This window comes from Cynocephalus volans, chromosome 6 (genome assembly GCF_027409185.1).
Source record: "Cynocephalus volans isolate mCynVol1 chromosome 6, mCynVol1.pri, whole genome shotgun sequence".
Lineage (NCBI taxonomy): Eukaryota > Metazoa > Chordata > Mammalia > Dermoptera > Cynocephalidae > Cynocephalus > Cynocephalus volans.
The window spans coordinates 134,904,449-134,922,368 of NC_084465.1; the positions used below are offsets into that span (position 1 = coordinate 134,904,449).

Genomic DNA, 17,920 nt, shown 5'->3' on the forward strand with positions numbered 1-17,920 from the left:
TGCTAGGTCTTGGGGGATTTACTTAACTCTCTAAACTTCAGTTTCCTCATTGGTAAAATTGTGATAGTACCCCATGTAAGTTTAGAGGTTTAGCTATAATATGTGTTAAGAACCTAGCACAACGCCTGCTACATAGTACGTGTTCAATAAACAGTATCATTATCATCTAGTGTGTTTTGGTCATGTACTCACTATATGATACAGTAACTGGCTCTCCACCAAAGGAATGAAAATCCAGAATTCTAACCACTAAATCTGGCTGCAGATTTAAAGCAGCAGAGCTTTGCTCAGAATCTAACATTCTGATTTCTACTTCAGAGCTTATACCTCTGACCTTGACTAAAAACCAAAAGTAGCCATGAAAGAAGGTAGGAAAGTATGGAGAAAATCCATTTGTATAAACACTACTGATCAATCTGATCAGAAATGATGACAAGAAGAGTCTGCATTACCAGAATTTACTAGTATCTTAAAGGAAACATTCAAGGATAACAACACAGCCTCTCCTATGGCCTATGCAAGTCATAGGGCATGCTTCCAGAAAGCTGAGAACACCATACAATAGGGCACCATTTTCACCACCTGTTTTTAACCTTCAAAGGAGATCAGACTCCCAATTTCACATGCTGAAGACAGGAAAGCAAAGCACTTCCTGAAACCATGCAACAAGTCTGAGCTACAGTGGGTCCCAGGGTCACTCTTCCCAAGGCCACTTTCATCAGACCACAGCATCCTGAAAAGCGGTCTCTGCAGAAAGCCCACACTTCTGAACCCAGGACCATTCTTACCTGAGTCTAGGTGGACTCTTCTAGCTCTCTTCAGTTTTCCAAGTGGTTTATACTTTGGCTCAGTACTTTGGGAAGATCGGCATAAAGGCTTTAAGCTGGAATGAATCAGAATATTTAATTTTTCCTTTTGAGAAAGCTGCTGGCATATAAGCATCATTTATAGAGATAACAAAAATGCAACCATAGGGAAAATCACACAACTATGTTTAAGACCTGAGAAGCAATGTTTAATAACTAAAAATCACTTTATATAACAAAGTGGGAAATATATGCACTTAAATACAACCTGGTAGATATCTAATTATTAGAATAGAGTAAACTTAGATCTTTGCTCTTCCAACGCAGAAAAGCAGGAAAAACTAGAAGGTAATACAGTGACACCTTCTGGTGTTCAGGGAATATAGTATAGCTAGCTGCTTCCGCTTCCCTGTTTTTATTTCTGTTTTTGTGGCTGGCCGGTAAGGGGATCTGAATCCTTCACCTTGGTGTTATCAACACCATGCTCTAATCAACTGAACTAACCAGCCAGCTCCTGCTTCCCATTTTAATCAGCACTATGCTGTAACCAACAGAGCTAACCAGCCAGCTCCCTTCCCTATTAATGAGGTTTTCTTCTGTCTTGCAAGAATCTCACAAATTTGATCTCTTCATTCTAGGTCTGAAAGTTAAGACACAGTGGAGATAAAATACAACAGGGCACAAAATAAGATGTGAAATTGCCCTACCCCTTTTGGAGGGCCATATGGCCAAATGCTTCCTTCTGCCAGATTCCCAGAAGCCTTTAGGATAAAATATAACATACCACTTGAAGAGAGCCATTAAGCTCCCAGCCTGACAATTATTTATAACTACACCCATTTTATGTCTTCGCTCCTATTCTCAGGTCCACAACTATTTTCTGCATCCATTCCTGTGCAACCCCTCTAGAATCTCTACTCCTATATTTTCTGGATCCATTCCTGTTCCACCCCTCTAGAATCTGCTCCTTTACCACTTCTCTCTGCAGTCATTTCAACTATTCTCCTTGGGTAACTTTTTCAAAGTGAGGTCGTCCTCTTCCACCTATTCACAATAGAATTCCCTGATAAAAATGCAAGGGGGGAATATGCATTTTAACAAGCTACAGCATTTTAAACTGCCTCCAGTTACCATCTTGTCTGTAACTTTCCCTTCACTGCCAACTTTTGGAAGAATAGCCTGTCCTCCATATTCTTAATTTCCTCACTTGTTACTCATTTCTCAAACAGCTGAAATCTGGCCTCTAATTCACAAGTCTACTGAAACTGCTCTCACTGAGCACCCACAAACAGCCTAATTATCAAGGTAACAGGTTCGCAGTGCCTTTATTATTTGACTGACATTGACCCCCTCTGCTTTCCCTTTCATTTGCCTCCACCACATGATTATCTTCACCTGGCTCTACTCCCACTGTCTGGGCCACTCTGTCTATATTTCATTCCAGCTCCTCTTCCTCCACTCCTCACTTAAATGTGCTGCCCAGAATCCTGGCCTCAGCTGGTGACCCCTCCTCACACCCTCCCAGTGACCTCATCTGTATTCATGGTATCAGTTATCACCTGCACAGCCAACTCCAAATCTGTCTCCAACCTAGACCTCCCTCCAGAGCTCCTGCATCCCACTTTCCATCAACATCGGCAAGACTGGTCCTGTAAGTCCTCCTGAGAGTCTTTGGGACAGATTCCCTGACACCTGGGCCTAATTCCTTCATGCACCCATAGTGGCTTGTGTAAAGTATGCTTCCATTTACACCCATCCTCCCCATGAGACTAGAGCTCTGTTGGGACAGAGTGTTATCTTAGTCAACTTGCTCCCAAGCACAGTGTCTAACATATAGTTGGTACTAAAGAAATCTTTAACGAATGGATAAATAAAACTCAAAGAGGTGAAGAAAACAGTAATAGTAAAAGATATCTATTATACTGTTTCATCTTTCCTCTAGGTTTTATTTATTCGTTCAATAGATATCTTTAACTGTCCACCTACTTGGCACTGTGCTAGGTGCTTTTCATATGTCATATGCAAACCTCTGAGAAAGCCACTGAATAGACATAAATATTCCTATTTTGATGACTCAAAATGACTAGCTCAGAGAAGTGATCTGGCCAAGATCACACTGCTAGGAAAAGGTAGAACCAGGACTCAACGAAGGCCAAATGACAAACACTACCTGTGCATCCTGCCTCACTGTGAACTAAAGGAAACGCTGAAAGCAAAAAGTGGAAATGAATATAAATTCAAAAATGTCACAACAGAAGCCAGTTCTAGATTTGCAAACATTCATGCAAAACTATTCTTTGTCCCCTAGCTAAGAGCCACAATGGAAACAATACAAGTTCTGCAAGTAGCAACTACTCACATTTCTATAACTTTATCCATAGTTGTGCCTACTGGAATGACATTCGGATATGCATTCACAGGACAGATGTAGCTCAAGAAATCTTTAATCTAGAAGAAGGAAAATAAAATGGATCAGTTATCTCTATAATGAAAGACTGCGGTGTTAGAGGAGATAAGGGGAGGCCAGGGTAAAGAGAAGCAGAAATCTCTTACAGCCCTGGTTCCCAGTGCCCACCGCACATGGGGATCACCTGGGAACTTCTTAGGATAAAGAAATACCCAATGCCCAGACTTCACTCCCAAAGATCCTTTGAACACTGAACTATACTCAGTACATTTAAACGTTCCCCAGATGATTCTGTTCCATGGTAAGAGCTTAAGATCACTGATTAATGGGATTCAAAGACTCTAGTTTTTTAATAGGACATTTGTTTCCTTGTCTAAGATGGTCCTTCGCCCATATTTAACAAATCCTCTTTCAAGTGAGTTAGAACTTAGCTATCAACTATAATACGCACAAGACAACAAGGTATTAAAACTGCATATCTTTCCTCCTACAAACAGTCATTAGCAACATCAAGGGAGCTGCATCTTCGGGGTTACTTGACTTGTTCTAATGGTCTATTCTCCTCGAGCAGAACACCATGCACTGGCGCAGGACTCCAAATGCTTCTGCTCATTGCATCTTGATATCGGAATTGCCAAGGAAAACACAACGCAGTCAAGCACTGGAAGGAACGAGGCTTTACTTCCAGAGGACAGACAGCACAAGATCAGCTCCAATAGTGTGCACCAGTCCCCCATGGCCGGTGGTCCTCTCTCTCCCGCAGCCATGCAAGGCAATTTGCCTACATGCACCCTACCGCACAGGAAGTACCCTACCTTCCCTCTCCTCTGCCCTGTGGTGTCTGAAACATTGAAAGCTGAGATAAGCCTGAGGGCTGTTGACACAGAGGCAGAGTTTGTGAGACTCAAACAGAGAAAGATGCTCCTACACAGGGTGATAAGCCAACAGAGGTGTGTGCACTCTTTATCTCTTGGTTAAGGAAGTTTCCAGGGCCAAGACATGTTCTTATGTGGCCAAGTAGGGGTTGAAAGACTGTGCACGTGTAGACTGCCTTTCCCAACAATTCTAAACAAGCACAATTACATGGAAAAATTTCACAAATGACTTAATTTTTTGTGAAGTTCAGACTGCTAAACAGAGGAACTGTGTCACTGTTCCTCAAAACCTATCTACAACCCAGACCAATTTCAGCTTTGTCGCTTATTAGATCTTAGTGAACTTGTGATCTTGGTCAAGTTACCTTAAGTCTTTAAGTCTTAGATTCTTCATCTAAAAGTATAAAGCAGATAACACATGTACAGTGCTTCGCCCAGTACCTTGTGAAACATTTATTAAAATTATCCATTACAAAGTTGATAATGACAACACAAAAACCTTTATTCCCTTCTGCAAATGGAAAGTCTTAGCACAAAATAATTATTAGTATCCAAATTCCCAAATAAAGGACCAAATTAAAAGAGACAGGAACCCAGGAATTACCAATAACTCTAAATTAAAGTAAAATGGCTACTTTAGTTAGGACAGTGGGAAGGCAAGAAGATCTATTCTTTAGATATCTTTCATAAACAATTTCTTTTGTACCTTCAAAGTAGGCGTGCAAATAGAAACCATTACTTGCCTGCCCACCACCTATTTGATTTGCACAATCAATCAGAGTTGAGGCTGGTAGAAATCTAAGGCTTCTTAAGGGAATCAGGATAAAGTAAGATCAAGCCTATAGCAGAAAAGATTCATTACTACTCAGAGATGAAATGGCCACAAGGAGTCAAGAGACACCTAACAGAGAAGCACCCTCTCTCACTTGTACAAGTTTACACCCTTTCATCAAATGCCTGCCTTAAAACAATATATTAATACAGTCAGTTCTCACTATTCGCAGTAGTTATGGTCTGTAAAGTCACTGTGAACACTGAATTAGTGAATACTGAACCACTGCTCCTAGGGGAAATACAGAGTAAATTCCTGCGAGCCTCTGGTGACATCGTTTTTTTCAAGCAATCAATACATAACCTTGTTTTATGTATGTTTCTGTTTAAAGATGCCTCATTTAATATATGTTGTTGATTCTTTAACACTGAACTCACAACCAACAGCACTGTAACTCATGCCTGAACAAAGCTTATCTGACGTGTATTTTCTCCATAAGGCACATCATAACCTCCTTGGACTTATAAACACTAGATTGAACTTCAGCACTATGCTTGGGCACCATTGTAAATAGAGAAATCACCAAGAAAAAGCATAGAAATGCAAAAAACATGGCACACAATAGACCACAAAAGGGACACTTGTTTACAGTGTGAAATTGAAACTAAAAGGCAGAGTGTCCCCTTGTTGGACCTGAGCTGGGCACGCGCATGTTGGTGACTCAACTTTTTTACCACACTATACATGTCTACAAATGACCACAAAAGCACTGTGATCATGGATATTGGAGTTACAGATAAATTTCACCCAGTAGGCAAACATGGAAATATGGAATCTGCAAATAATGAGGACTGACTGTATTTAGAAAAAAACTGAAAGAAAATGAGATTTGAATAGATAAAGAGATCCCTCTGGAAATCAAGGGGTGTGCTGTCAACCATGAAGGTTTTGGAACTGTCAGCAACCAGGGTTACGGGTACATGAGATCCTCTTACCTCACTGAAGGAGGAATGAAAAGAAAAACAAGCTCTGTATGAACACTCTCCAGTCCTAAAGGGAAGTGAAAATAGAAAATAAAAAGGCCAGTTAGCAAAACTAAGCTATGTTCTAAACTTCCACCCTTCCCATTTAGGCTATTTCAGTATGCAATCACCCTTCAATCAGGAATTTCTTCTTGGGGTAGGAATGAACTTCTTCCAGAAATGGAAATCTGGTGTAGACGTTCTAAATAGCCAAAGTCAAGGAATGTTGCTAAGATATCATGGTCATATGGTAACTCCTCTACTCTGCCAAGGGCATCTATTCTCTATAACTCTTAGCCAAGCACTCGGATACCCTCCGTCGCCAACCATCTTATCTAACGCACTACAGTAGACCTCAGGATTTGTTGGCTAATGGTATTGCGATAGGTTTAAAGGCAGCATACCTTCAATTTAAATAAAGTTTAAGTTTAAGAAGTTATTTCCCACAGTTATATCCTCTTCTTGGACTTAGGCTTAACTGCATTTAAGCTAAATTAAATCAGATAACTTACCTTTAAACATGGTTTCTCTCAGAAGTCTTACGACATTGCTTTCTTACCTCACAATGACATTTGTTTTTCTGGTTCTTTCACCAAACCACATGGTAGATGGCTTAATACTAATTGTTTGGAGTGGAATTCTATTTTTGGAAGTAATTCCACAGGGTAATTTGTTCCACTGAAAATATTCCTCTGCCTAAAAAAGATAAAAAATATAGAAAAACAATTCTACATTTTCAACATATCTGCGTGTTGGTAGGGTCTCAAAAATAAATATAAATAAGTTTCAAACATGAAAAATAAAATGTAGACATGAGGAAAAAAATCAGATAATTCCAAATTGATGAACATTCTGCAAAACAACCATCAGTATGAAGAAAAAGAAATGAAAGGCTGGAGACAAGATCTACATCAACAGAGACTCCAGGCCTGAGTGGATGCAACACATGATCCTTAATTAAATCTCACATGTCCCTCCTCCTCTGTCCCCACAAGCTATAAAGGACACTATTGGTACAACTGAGGAAATTTGAATACAGACTGTATCCTAGCTAATCGCATTGTATCAACATTGAATTTCCTGAGTGAAAAAACTATATTGTGGTTACATAGGAATCTGCTCTTGTTCTCAAAACACATGTGCTCAAGGATTTGTGGTAAAGTGCCATGAAGTTTGAACTTACTCTCAAATGGTTTGGGGTGGAGGTTGGCTACAGAGAGAGAGAGACTGAGACAAATTGTTAACAAATTGGCAGATCCAGATAATCCAGATGAAGGGGTATATGGTGTTCTTTGTACTAGCCTAACACCTTTTCTGTTTTAAAATTTTTCAAAACAAAGTTGGAGGAAAAAAAAGTTAACAAATAAAAGTGTTTTCAACGGGTTGAAAAATGATGATTTTTCCAAAGACATCATTTTTAGATATAGATCCTTCAAAACCATTAATACTCCATCCCAATCAAATTTTTTCCAGGATGCCTTTGGTGCTGTTTCTACTGAAGTTGTGAATGAGATAGCAACAGGACCCTACAAGCTCTGGACCCAGCAGTCTAAATTTTGTTGTTAATGTTGTTTGTTTGTTTGTTTATTTTTGGGCAGTCAGCATTTTTAAAGGCTACGTGATCTAAGAAATACCTTAAGCCACTAGAAGTAGTGTCTCAAGAAAAGTAGCCATGTGGAAAATGACAGCAGTAGTGATTACAAATTAAGGTGCTTGGTCAGATGTGAGAAAATTCAGAGCAAAAGGAAATTTTCCAAGTAAGAGATTTATGGGGCACAGGGTCAAAGACTACAAGTCCAACAGAAAAAAGGACAAAATGGTTTATATTTTGTATCTACATTACTTTTATCCATCCAAGAATCCACCAGATGTGTGTGTATATATAAGCATTTATATATATGTATACACACCCGACATGATGGAAGAAATTCATGAATGCAAATTATAATATGCAGCTTACCAATCATCAAAAGTAATTTCTTACCTTGCAGCTCTCTTACAGTGGCATGAAGGAGAACATTCCATGCTATAGATAAGAATTCTTTTTTTGTTTAAAATTATGCTTTATTATTAGAGCTGAGCAACTTTTTTTTTTTTTTAAAGATGACCAGTAAGGGGATCTTATTAACCCTTGACTTGGTGTTGTCAGCACCACGCTCTCTCAAGTGAGCTAACTGGCCATCCCTATATAGAGATATGAACTCTTGGCCTTGGTGTTATCAGCACCACAGTCTCCCAAGTGAGCCATGGGCCAGCCCTGGCTGAGCAACTTTATTTTAGGTTTTTGACTGATGGAGCCAATATAGTACTATGATGGAGATCTAAATGTGTAAATGCACTGCTTACTAAAACAATTTCTCAGCATTTGAATGCTTTTTAAAATTCAGAGGAAAATTATGATCAGTCATACCACTGCATTTGAAGAATACTAATTAGTATTAACAATTAAAATGAAAAAAACATTTTAAAGGCAAATTCAAAATGAAAGCCTTATACCTGGCATTTAATAACAAGTTCTATGGAGGCATTAGGAAACAACTTACGAGTTGCAAAGATATTGGAAACATTCCTTTAAATATGGACCTTTAAAATTCCTTTAAAATTAATACATGTAACTATTTCAAAGTCTGAAGTTATATCTAGATATTCATCTCAAACGAGTAGAAGAAAAATAAAGTGTATAAATATGCACGTCACGAGTCTCAAAAATAAATAGCAGTGGATCATGAATATGTTTCCTTTAGTTATAAGCTATAGCATATCACTAAATTCGTTACAAATAAATTTGTATTCTCAAATGTGTAGGAACAGATTTCACTTAAAAGATGTAAGAATCTGCATCTATTTACTAATTATGTCATGTACTGTAATGGAATACAGTGATATATAGTTGCATGTCCTTGAGTTAACAACTTAGGATCAGTTATCACCTCAGGTTTTACATTTGTGAAGTAAGGACCCTAAAAATGGAATTTCTGAGGTTCATTCTTGACCTAAAATTCTGTTTTTATGGATCAGACAAACAATATGAGAAAAGTCACTTCCACATGTACCTTTGGGTGCCGGCATGCGTGGATGGGAGTGCTACGGTCTGTTGTAAGATGATGAAGAATGTCAGGCATGTTTCTAAACATATCCAGTTTATCCACATGAACCTAAAAAAAATAACAGAGATAAGCAAATCACTTGAAATGTGTCTCCTGTATACAAATTGTTCCAGGGTAATTATTCAGGGGCCAAACATCCAGTTAGTGAATTAACCCTCTCTTCTTTCTTGAAACCTACTTTATGGCTATTTCTGTGCACATGAGAATCCTGCCAAGGTGTCAATAGGCAAAGGGCTGACCAGTCAAGGTTACTGCCTGTTGCTGGTGGTAAAAAATTATGGAGACGTGGCTCATGGATATCATTTGATCGTGCTAATACTGTCCTTCAGTCCTTCAAGAGTCATTCAATTGATATTTATTGTGTACCTACTACATGTCAAGCTTTATTCTAAACACTGGGTATATAGCAATGAACAGAGCAGACAAAAACAATCAAAAATCACCTACTCTTAAAGACATACACACAAGGTGTCACAGAGGGGCAGTTGGTAGGGGGAAAACTGGACTAGAAAGCAGAGAACCCAGATCCCCTCACTTCACTGGGCTAAAAGGGGGAGAGCTCATGCAGAAAAGGAATTATTCAAACTTTTAAAATTTAAGGCTAATTCATTTTAAAGTGTTAAAACCAATGTGTCAGTTTTACTTAAAGCTTATCTTCTAGCTACTTCAAAGTAAATAAGTACCAAAATTCATATTAGCATTCTGAAATGGCAAAAAAAAAAAAAAGTAGTGTTCCCATTTTGATGTCTGAATAACAGATTAGAATAATGTCAAGTTGCCATGGTAATTGATACCAAGACAGGTATAAAAAGAATACAGTATAATTATGTCCTTATTCTGTGGCCTACTCTGCTCATTACCCATCTACTAGTGACCAATAAGTAACAATGAATTTGATTTTCTGCTCTCTCTGAGGAGGGGGGAAAAGGAGGTAAATTCTGAGATGTACAAAGAGAGCTATAGAAACATTCACTCTCACAAAATTGAAGACTGAAAAAATTGCCATAGATCACCACTAAAGTCCCTTACTTAGTCAAAAACCTCACTGTTCTCCCTTTTTAAAATTGTTCCTATGCCCTGCAAAAGGATTATTAGACTTAAGATAGGGTTCACGCTGGAGGCAGTTTGCTTAGAGGAAACTCTGAGGTCACCACCAAAGGCCTGTTTCCTGCCACCCCTGAGCGCCCTCCTCAGCCCACAGCTTTTTCCTGCAAGGGCCCTGGAACGGTAGCTCCCAGTCTTTTCCATACCACACACCACTAAAATTGACAAAGCAAATCTGAGACTGACAAATGGTTGCTTCATTTATATTTTGTCAAAAGAGAGCATGAGGGAAAAAAAAAAGTACAGGTAGTACATATTAAGCGTATGAGTGTGTGATAACACACGATCTATTATCACTGTGATTTTTTAACTTAAAGGGCCATTTTAACACCAAAAAACAAAGGAAGGGCAATCTCGGAATGAAAGCAATCCTTCCCAAAATGGAGAGCTGGCAACTTTACACATTTGGACAGAAGGACTTAAGGAAGGAAGAAACTGAGGAAAGAAGGACTTAGGAAGTAAAAACTCATGAAGGAGGGAGGGACAGAGAAGCGAGGGATTTTTGAAATTTCAAATGCAGAAAAACAAGATCATTTAACTCTACTAAAGTTCTTGGTACAAGTTTGTTAGCTGGGTGATCTACCAGGAGTCTTCAAAAAATTCACGCAAGGATTCATACTATCTTTTAATTCCATTTTCCCACAACTTTTTGATGTACCCTCGTATATTAAAAGCTACAAAATGAAGTAGAATTTAGAAGGCCAGTTAGTTCCAGTACTTCATTTTGTTCAGAGTCATCAAAACTCCATCTTCTCTTAGGGACAAGAGCACAAGCCTTACTCTTCATGTGAGTGCTGCTGGAAGGGGGCTCCCTGCAACCCGCCCACACCCTGGGCTCTGCTGCTCAGGGTTTGGGAGCCCATTAGGGAGCAGTGGGGAAGGAACCATCCGGATGGGATGGGGGAAAACTCCCTCTCAGCCTGAGACTGACCCATCAATGCAGCTCAGGAACCAGTGCTCCAGGACAGTGTTCACACGTTGTTGACCATGACCCTCAGTAAGAGATACGATTTCCATGGCAACCCGGCACACATATACATCCATGTGTGTTTTTTCATGTATGTGTCTGATTCCCTAGGTAAATTTTCCCAAAATGATGATTATTCCGACAGCAAGTTACACAGTCAGATGTCTCCTAGTTCAAATTTATTTTCAATGCTGATCACAATCACTAAATTTATTTCATGACCGACAGTTTGGAAAAAAATACTCCCTCTGTCGGGCATTTCATTGAAGGCTCTTCTAAGCCACTTAGGCTTCTGTCCCTTCCCTCCAATGAGGACGTGAGTAAACAAAGATGATGTAAGGGGGCTGGCTGGTTAGCTCAGTTGGTTAGAGCGTAGTGTTATAACACCAAGGTCAAGGGTTTAGATCTCCGTATAGGCCAGCTACCAAAAAATAAAAATAAAAATAAATAGATAAATAGATGATACACATTACTTCAGAGGCTCTGCTGCAGACCCATTTTCACAGGTTGCTGCCACTGTTTTGGGTTATTTGCGGAGTGGGAGGGGAAGGAAAAGTGAAGTTGGGAGGATATAAAAAGGAGCGAGAGAAAAGAAGGAATGCACCTTACCTGGACTCCGAGCTCCTCGCTGAGGTTGGTGAATAAGTATTCGTAGCCATAAGCTGCTTTGCAGTTCAGCCACACCACATGGTACGGGCTCCGAGTGATCCAGCTTCGAACCAGCTCTAGAATTCCATTTAAACACTCCCCCTGGGCAGGATTTTTAAAAGACTTTTAACACTCTGAGGAGCCTCACTTGCCCTTTTCATTCCCAACATCCACAGGTATTTGTGCCAAGTGGGCCATTTATCCAACCAACTTTATACTAGAAATGTGGCCGTGGCCAGATGATCATACAGTTTCTCCAGGTGGACTTACCCGACTTGGAATTTCATAAAATCTTGGATCACAGAAAGTAGTATCTAAATATACACTTTGGATGTCTTTTACTCTGAAAGAAAGAAAAATTGGTGTTAGCCATCTAACGTGACATAAATTATGTGTAAAATTTAAACTCTCAGTTATTTTACAGGGTATTCCATTCCATTTGGAATTTGGTGGGGGGTTGTTCGTTTTTGGAATTTTCTTGTTAAATTGACTTTGTTGGAAATGATTTCCATACCATAAAATACACAGATTTTGCATAAATGATACAATGGATTTTGACAAATTCATGTATCCAATCAGCATACAGAATATTCCATTACCCCATTTCAAGGAGAAAAATTTGCTCTCCTGATACAAATATTATAAACAAATTTGATTTCTAATAGAAACAAAGGCTTATGTTTGGTGGGAAAAGAGCAATAAAACTTTTTTAACTATGTGGGCTTACATTCAAGAATTGCATGAGGCCCACTACCTGTCCCCAGAGTGCAGAAGCTCCATTCTGGCAGCTTCTCCTTTCGCCAGTCTGAAGTCTCCTGTGTACAAGACAGTTCCATTATCGCCCTGAAATAAAAACCTGACAAGGAAATATATCACTGACTTCTAAATCTCATATGAAATCTTAATAAAGCAAATACATGCTAAATCCACAGCAAATGCTTCCTGCCAAACATATCCATTATGATACAATGTTAATGGAATTTCAATAGCTTTAAACCTCACCAGGCACTTAACTGCCCCTCTTTCCTAGAGTAGAAAAAAACAACAGAATGGAGATACTACTGAGTTTGTAAGAGATGTTCCATGAAATATGTTTATACTCTCAATTACATATTGAGATCATTTCTGTTCATGAAAAGAAAGATCTGTATGATGAGAAAATGCAGTCATTGGAGAAACAGCTATTGAAGACTTCCACGATAAGAAAGCCAAGTTTCAAATCTGATCCTTATCTCAGTCCCCCAAATTCGATTTGGAAACAAAGATTAAAGAAACTGCCAGAAAAATAGTCCATTCTGCCTATACATATTATTTTTTAGACCCTAAAATTTTATTTCTACAAATATAATACATATCTACATATAGTAAAACGGCAAAAATAGATGAGCACCCTTACATAACTGATCCTGGGCAGTGACCAGCTGGTAAGAGAGTCACAACAATCTCTTCCTTCTAAAAAGAAAATAAAGAAAAAATAATAACAGAAGAAGTTATCATTAAAACCTAGCTAAATACAACCCTCCTTAATAAAATACATTCAAGCACCTCTCAAGAACTTGCCAGTCCTCCCCAAATTCCTCTTTCTCCAAATCCTCCAAATAAGTAGAATCTTTATCCAACTCAACAATTAAACACAGAGTTACCACAAGACTTGGTGATTCCACCTTCTAGTTACATACCCAAGAGAAATGAAAATGTCTATTCACACAAAAATTTGTTTATGAATGTTTATAGCAGAATTCTTCACACTAGCATAAAAGTGGAAACAGCCCAAATGTCAGTCAACTGATGAACGAATAAACAAAATGTGGTATAGCCATGCAATGGAATATTATTTGGCCATAAAAAGGAATGAAATACCAGCATATGCACTACATGGATGACCCTTGAAAACGTTACGCTCAGTGAAAGAAGCCAGTCACAAAAGATCATGTTGTATGATCACGAAATGTTCAGAATAGGCAAATCCATACAGACAGAAAGTAGAGTAGTGGTTGCCAGGGGCTGGGGAGAAGGGAGGTAAGGAGTGACAGCAGGGGGTACAGGGTTTCTCTTTTGGGGTGATGAAAATATTCTAACATTGATTATGGTGATGGATACACAACTCTGTGACTATACTAAAAGCAACTGAGTTGTATGCTTTAAATGGTAAATTGTATGGTATATGAATTATATCTCAATAAAGCTGTCTGGATGTACCCCAGTCCCAATTCACCACATTGCATATCACACTGTCCTATTAGGGCAGAGGCTGCCGGGCAGTGCTGTCTCTCCAGCCATCAGCAAGTGGGGACAGAGCTCTGGACACGCCAAGAATGGTGGCTCCTCATGGAAGGCTAATATTATTCATTCTGAAGACCCCTTTCAAATGGAGTCTTCCATTGGCTGGTGCTGGATAAACAATGCACAAAAGCCAGGGCGCACAAGAAGACACATAAAAGATGAGAGTGGGACAGCAACACTCTGCTCAATAAGAGCCTGCCTACTGTTCGCTGCCCAGTTTTGAGAAAGCCTTTCACCAACATACCTGTCTGCGGCAAAGGCTGCAAACAAATTATAGTATTCCCTGCACCGGCGGTTAACTAACTGAGCCCAAGATGACATTTAGAAAGGCTCAGGCCGTCCATTTTTTTTCTCCTTTTTAACCCACCCAAAACTGGGTCTGTAATCCTCCCTTAGGATGATAACTTTATGAGAGGAATACTTCAACTGTCTGATCTTCTCCAAAGAAATATCTGAAAAAGTCAGTCTCTGTTCTGATCACATTTGCACAATACAAGACACTTTCAGAATTAAACATGTTAAAGCCACATATTATAATCAGGTTACAGAACAAATATTAACTAGATTGCCAGAAAATAGGAAACTACCTCCTAGTCATAGGTATAATTTAAGGTATTTTTTTAAAAAGAAGGTAGGTCCATATTCCTACTTACTATTAAAACAATACAAAACGATACAAAAAGTTCATGGAAAGATTTGTACCATCTTTAGATTCTATTTTTCCATAAACTTTTTGAAGTACCCTTGTACATTTATAAAAGTACTTACTTCCAAATTTAAGAATAAAAAATATGTTTTATGCATTTGGGCAATGACTTTATTTTGAATAAGAAAATGATTTGAAAAAAAATTATACATAAATTTGCTACAAAAATATTAACCATTTCATATCCTGAATGTTATAATAAACTTAATAAATGTGACAATGACATCATGTAGTAGTAATATCAACACCTGGTGTTCCCATCATTAGCATGTATTACTAAAAAAGAGCAACTTTGACAAAAAATAAGCTACATCCAATCCTTTCAGTATAGGAAATAAATACAACACTGTTATGAATTGAATGTTAGTGTCCCTCCAAAATTCACATGTTGAAATCCTAACCCCCAACATGATTTCATTAGGAGGCCTTTGGAAGGTAATTAGTTCCTAAGGGTGGAGCCTGAGGCCCGAGGGAGCTTGTCTGCCACTCCTTCCAGGGGAGGACATATTTAAGCCAGGAAGCAGACCCCACTAGATGCCTAACCTGCGAGAGCCTTAATCTTGGACTTCCAGCCTCTAAAACTGTAAGGGATGAATGTCTGTTTAAGCCACCCAGTCTATGGTATTTTGTTATGGCAGCCCAAATGGACTAAGACAATCACAAATGTTTTGCTTTTTTGTTTTCCTAAAAACTCACACAATTACTAAGTTTTTATTTATGGCTAAATGAGCATTCAAAATCATGGAGAAAGACAATCATTTTAGCACAAATTTTTTAAAAAATCATACAATATTTAATATTTAGTTACCTCACCCGATGCTTCATCAATTAAAGATATCTGGGTAGGAGTTTCTACTTCAATTGATATCTATTAAAATAAAAGAAGAGATCATGTATATATCAGTTTTTCATGGCTCTACACGCCTTTGCCATTTTGAACGTAAGGGACAAATAGATGAAGTTACAGACTCTTTCTATATGACAGTTTCTGAATTCACTATAAAAAATATTTTAACAGTTTGAAAAAATGGTAAAACAAAAATAATACCTTTCTTGGGATGGATTTGGCAGTATGTATTAAATGCCTTATACATGTATGTATCCTTTGACACAGCAATTCTATTTCCATCTCCCCATCCCTACCACTCACATTCCCCTCTCCCTCTGGATTTGAGTCTTTGTAAAAACATGTAGACATGTGTTCTATGTGTTCAGGTTTCCTGCTACAGGACAGTCAATCAGCCCAGGACACATATGCCTCATTCACCAATTCTAACTGCTGCAGAGCGCTCCCTGGTGTACTTGCCCATTTTAGTAGAACACTGCTAGCACAGAAGAAGCATTCAATCAGTATGTGATGAATGAACATTTTTTATCTTTTTCATCCACTAATGTCATAGAATTTACAGTGACTAAGGCGTGGGTGTTAAAATATCCTTGCATTTCTAGAATAAAACATCTTATTCATGATGCACTATTTAATACTGTTAGATTCAATTAGCTACTATCTTAATTCAAATTTTCATGTGTGTTCATATATGAAATAGTTCTTTTTTCCCCCACATGCTATCATTATCTATTTTGCTAGCAAGGTTGAACAGCTTATCTTATTTCCTGTAACAACTCTTCTAATATAGGAATTATTTATTCTTTGAACATTTGGTAAAATGCACCTATAAAACCATCTGGGCCTAAGGCTTTTTTAGAGAAGAGATCTTTGATAATTGTTTAAATTTTTTGCTGATGTTTATTCAAGTTTCCCACTTTTCTTGCCTTAACTTGGTATTTTTCTGTTTTTCCAGATATTTACCTACTTTGTCTAAATTATCAAATACACTTGCATATTAATTTTCAGGAAAATATGTTCTTGTTATTATTAGTACAGTAGTTATTTTCCTTTTTATCATTCTGTATTTTTACATGCATCTTTTTTTTTGTAAATCCATCTTGGCAGAAATTACCCTCTATTCCTTTCTAGAACCAGCTTTTAGTTTTGTTAATCCTCCCATTTATTTCCTGCTGTATTTGTTAATCTCTATATCATAAACTTTTGCTTTTCTCTTTATTATTTCCTTCTTTCACACTTGGTTAGGTTTGCTTTGTTGCTCCTTTTCCATCTTATTAAGTTGAAGATTATATCATTTATTTTTAGGTCTTTTTCCTAAGAAACCTATTTAATGCCATCAATTTCCCTTCAACTACTAACTTAGCTCTGTTCCACACATTTTGACATGTCATATTTCCATTGTCCATCAGTTCTAAGTACTGTATGTTTATTTTTACAATTTCCTCTTTAACCTAAGGGTATTTATTGTATGCATTTAATTTCCATACATATGGGATGATTTTAGCAGTCCTTTTATTTCTGATCTCCAGCATCATTGCATTATGGTCAGAGAACCAAGAGCACCAGGATTTCTTAAGAATTCTTTTGTGACATGGTCAATTTTTGTAAATGTTCCATAGATACCCCCAAAATATTGTTTTCTCTGTTGGGTTTGAAGCTCTTTTTTTTTTTTATTAGTTCACATTTATTACGTCATTCAAATTTTCTTTTTCTTCACTCATTTCCTGCCTCCTTTATCTTTCAGTATCTGAGAGGGGTATGTTAAGCTCTTCAGGGACAATTGTGGATTTGTATATTTCTCCCTTACATTATGTGGTGGCCTTGTATTACATCAACTTATCTAAGCTGAAACTGTTCTAGAAGTCCCTTCCATGTTAGAGTTGGCCACAGGAAACACTTGGAAGGCAGAAGTGAACTAGCAGCCATTTTTTAACACTCTGAAGGGCACCAGAAGTTCTAACAGTGTATGTACACTGTTGATCTTCTGGTTCAAGTCACTGAAACAGGACAGAACCACACAATTCCAGCTGCTGCTGGGCATCTCTCCCAGCTTTCCTTCCTGATTAGTGGCCAGGCCTAACACCAGAGGGAAAGGGTACAGCCTTGCTGTTGTGGTTGCTCTGCAGAGATGAGATGGGCGCCCCTCCCAATCAACAGGTCAGATGTTGAAATGGATGGTGCCACACGCACATAGAGAGGGTATGAGAAAAATGTATGACTCACATCATGTGACTTTCTGGGAGGGCAGCGCAGTATCCAAGCCTGGGATGACAGTGGCTTCTGTGGCTTGAGAGAGAACAGGAGGAAGAGGCCCTGGTTTTTATTGTGGTGAAGGGGTGGGCTTGGGCATGCCTGGTTTGAACTTCACGCCAGTGC

At 38.3% G+C, this 17,920-nt stretch overlaps 1 protein-coding gene across 1 annotated transcript in view; it reads right to left on the minus strand.

Annotated features, from left to right (window-relative positions):
• Positions 1 to 17,920, minus strand: part of DCLRE1C (DNA cross-link repair 1C) — a 46,269-nt gene that overhangs the window by 19,713 nt on the left and 8,636 nt on the right. Inside the window, exons 4-13 of the mRNA XM_063099122.1 lie at positions 15,506 to 15,565; positions 13,105 to 13,160; positions 12,463 to 12,564; positions 11,979 to 12,051; positions 11,670 to 11,810; positions 8,936 to 9,037; positions 6,442 to 6,578; positions 5,856 to 5,910; positions 3,166 to 3,254; positions 789 to 883 (exon numbers count right to left, since the gene is read on the minus strand). Coding sequence (XP_062955192.1) covers positions 789 to 883; positions 3,166 to 3,254; positions 5,856 to 5,910; positions 6,442 to 6,578; positions 8,936 to 9,037; positions 11,670 to 11,810; positions 11,979 to 12,051; positions 12,463 to 12,564; positions 13,105 to 13,160; positions 15,506 to 15,565 — 910 coding nt within the window. The remainder of the gene's footprint in view (positions 1 to 788; positions 884 to 3,165; positions 3,255 to 5,855; positions 5,911 to 6,441; positions 6,579 to 8,935; positions 9,038 to 11,669; positions 11,811 to 11,978; positions 12,052 to 12,462; positions 12,565 to 13,104; positions 13,161 to 15,505; positions 15,566 to 17,920) is intronic.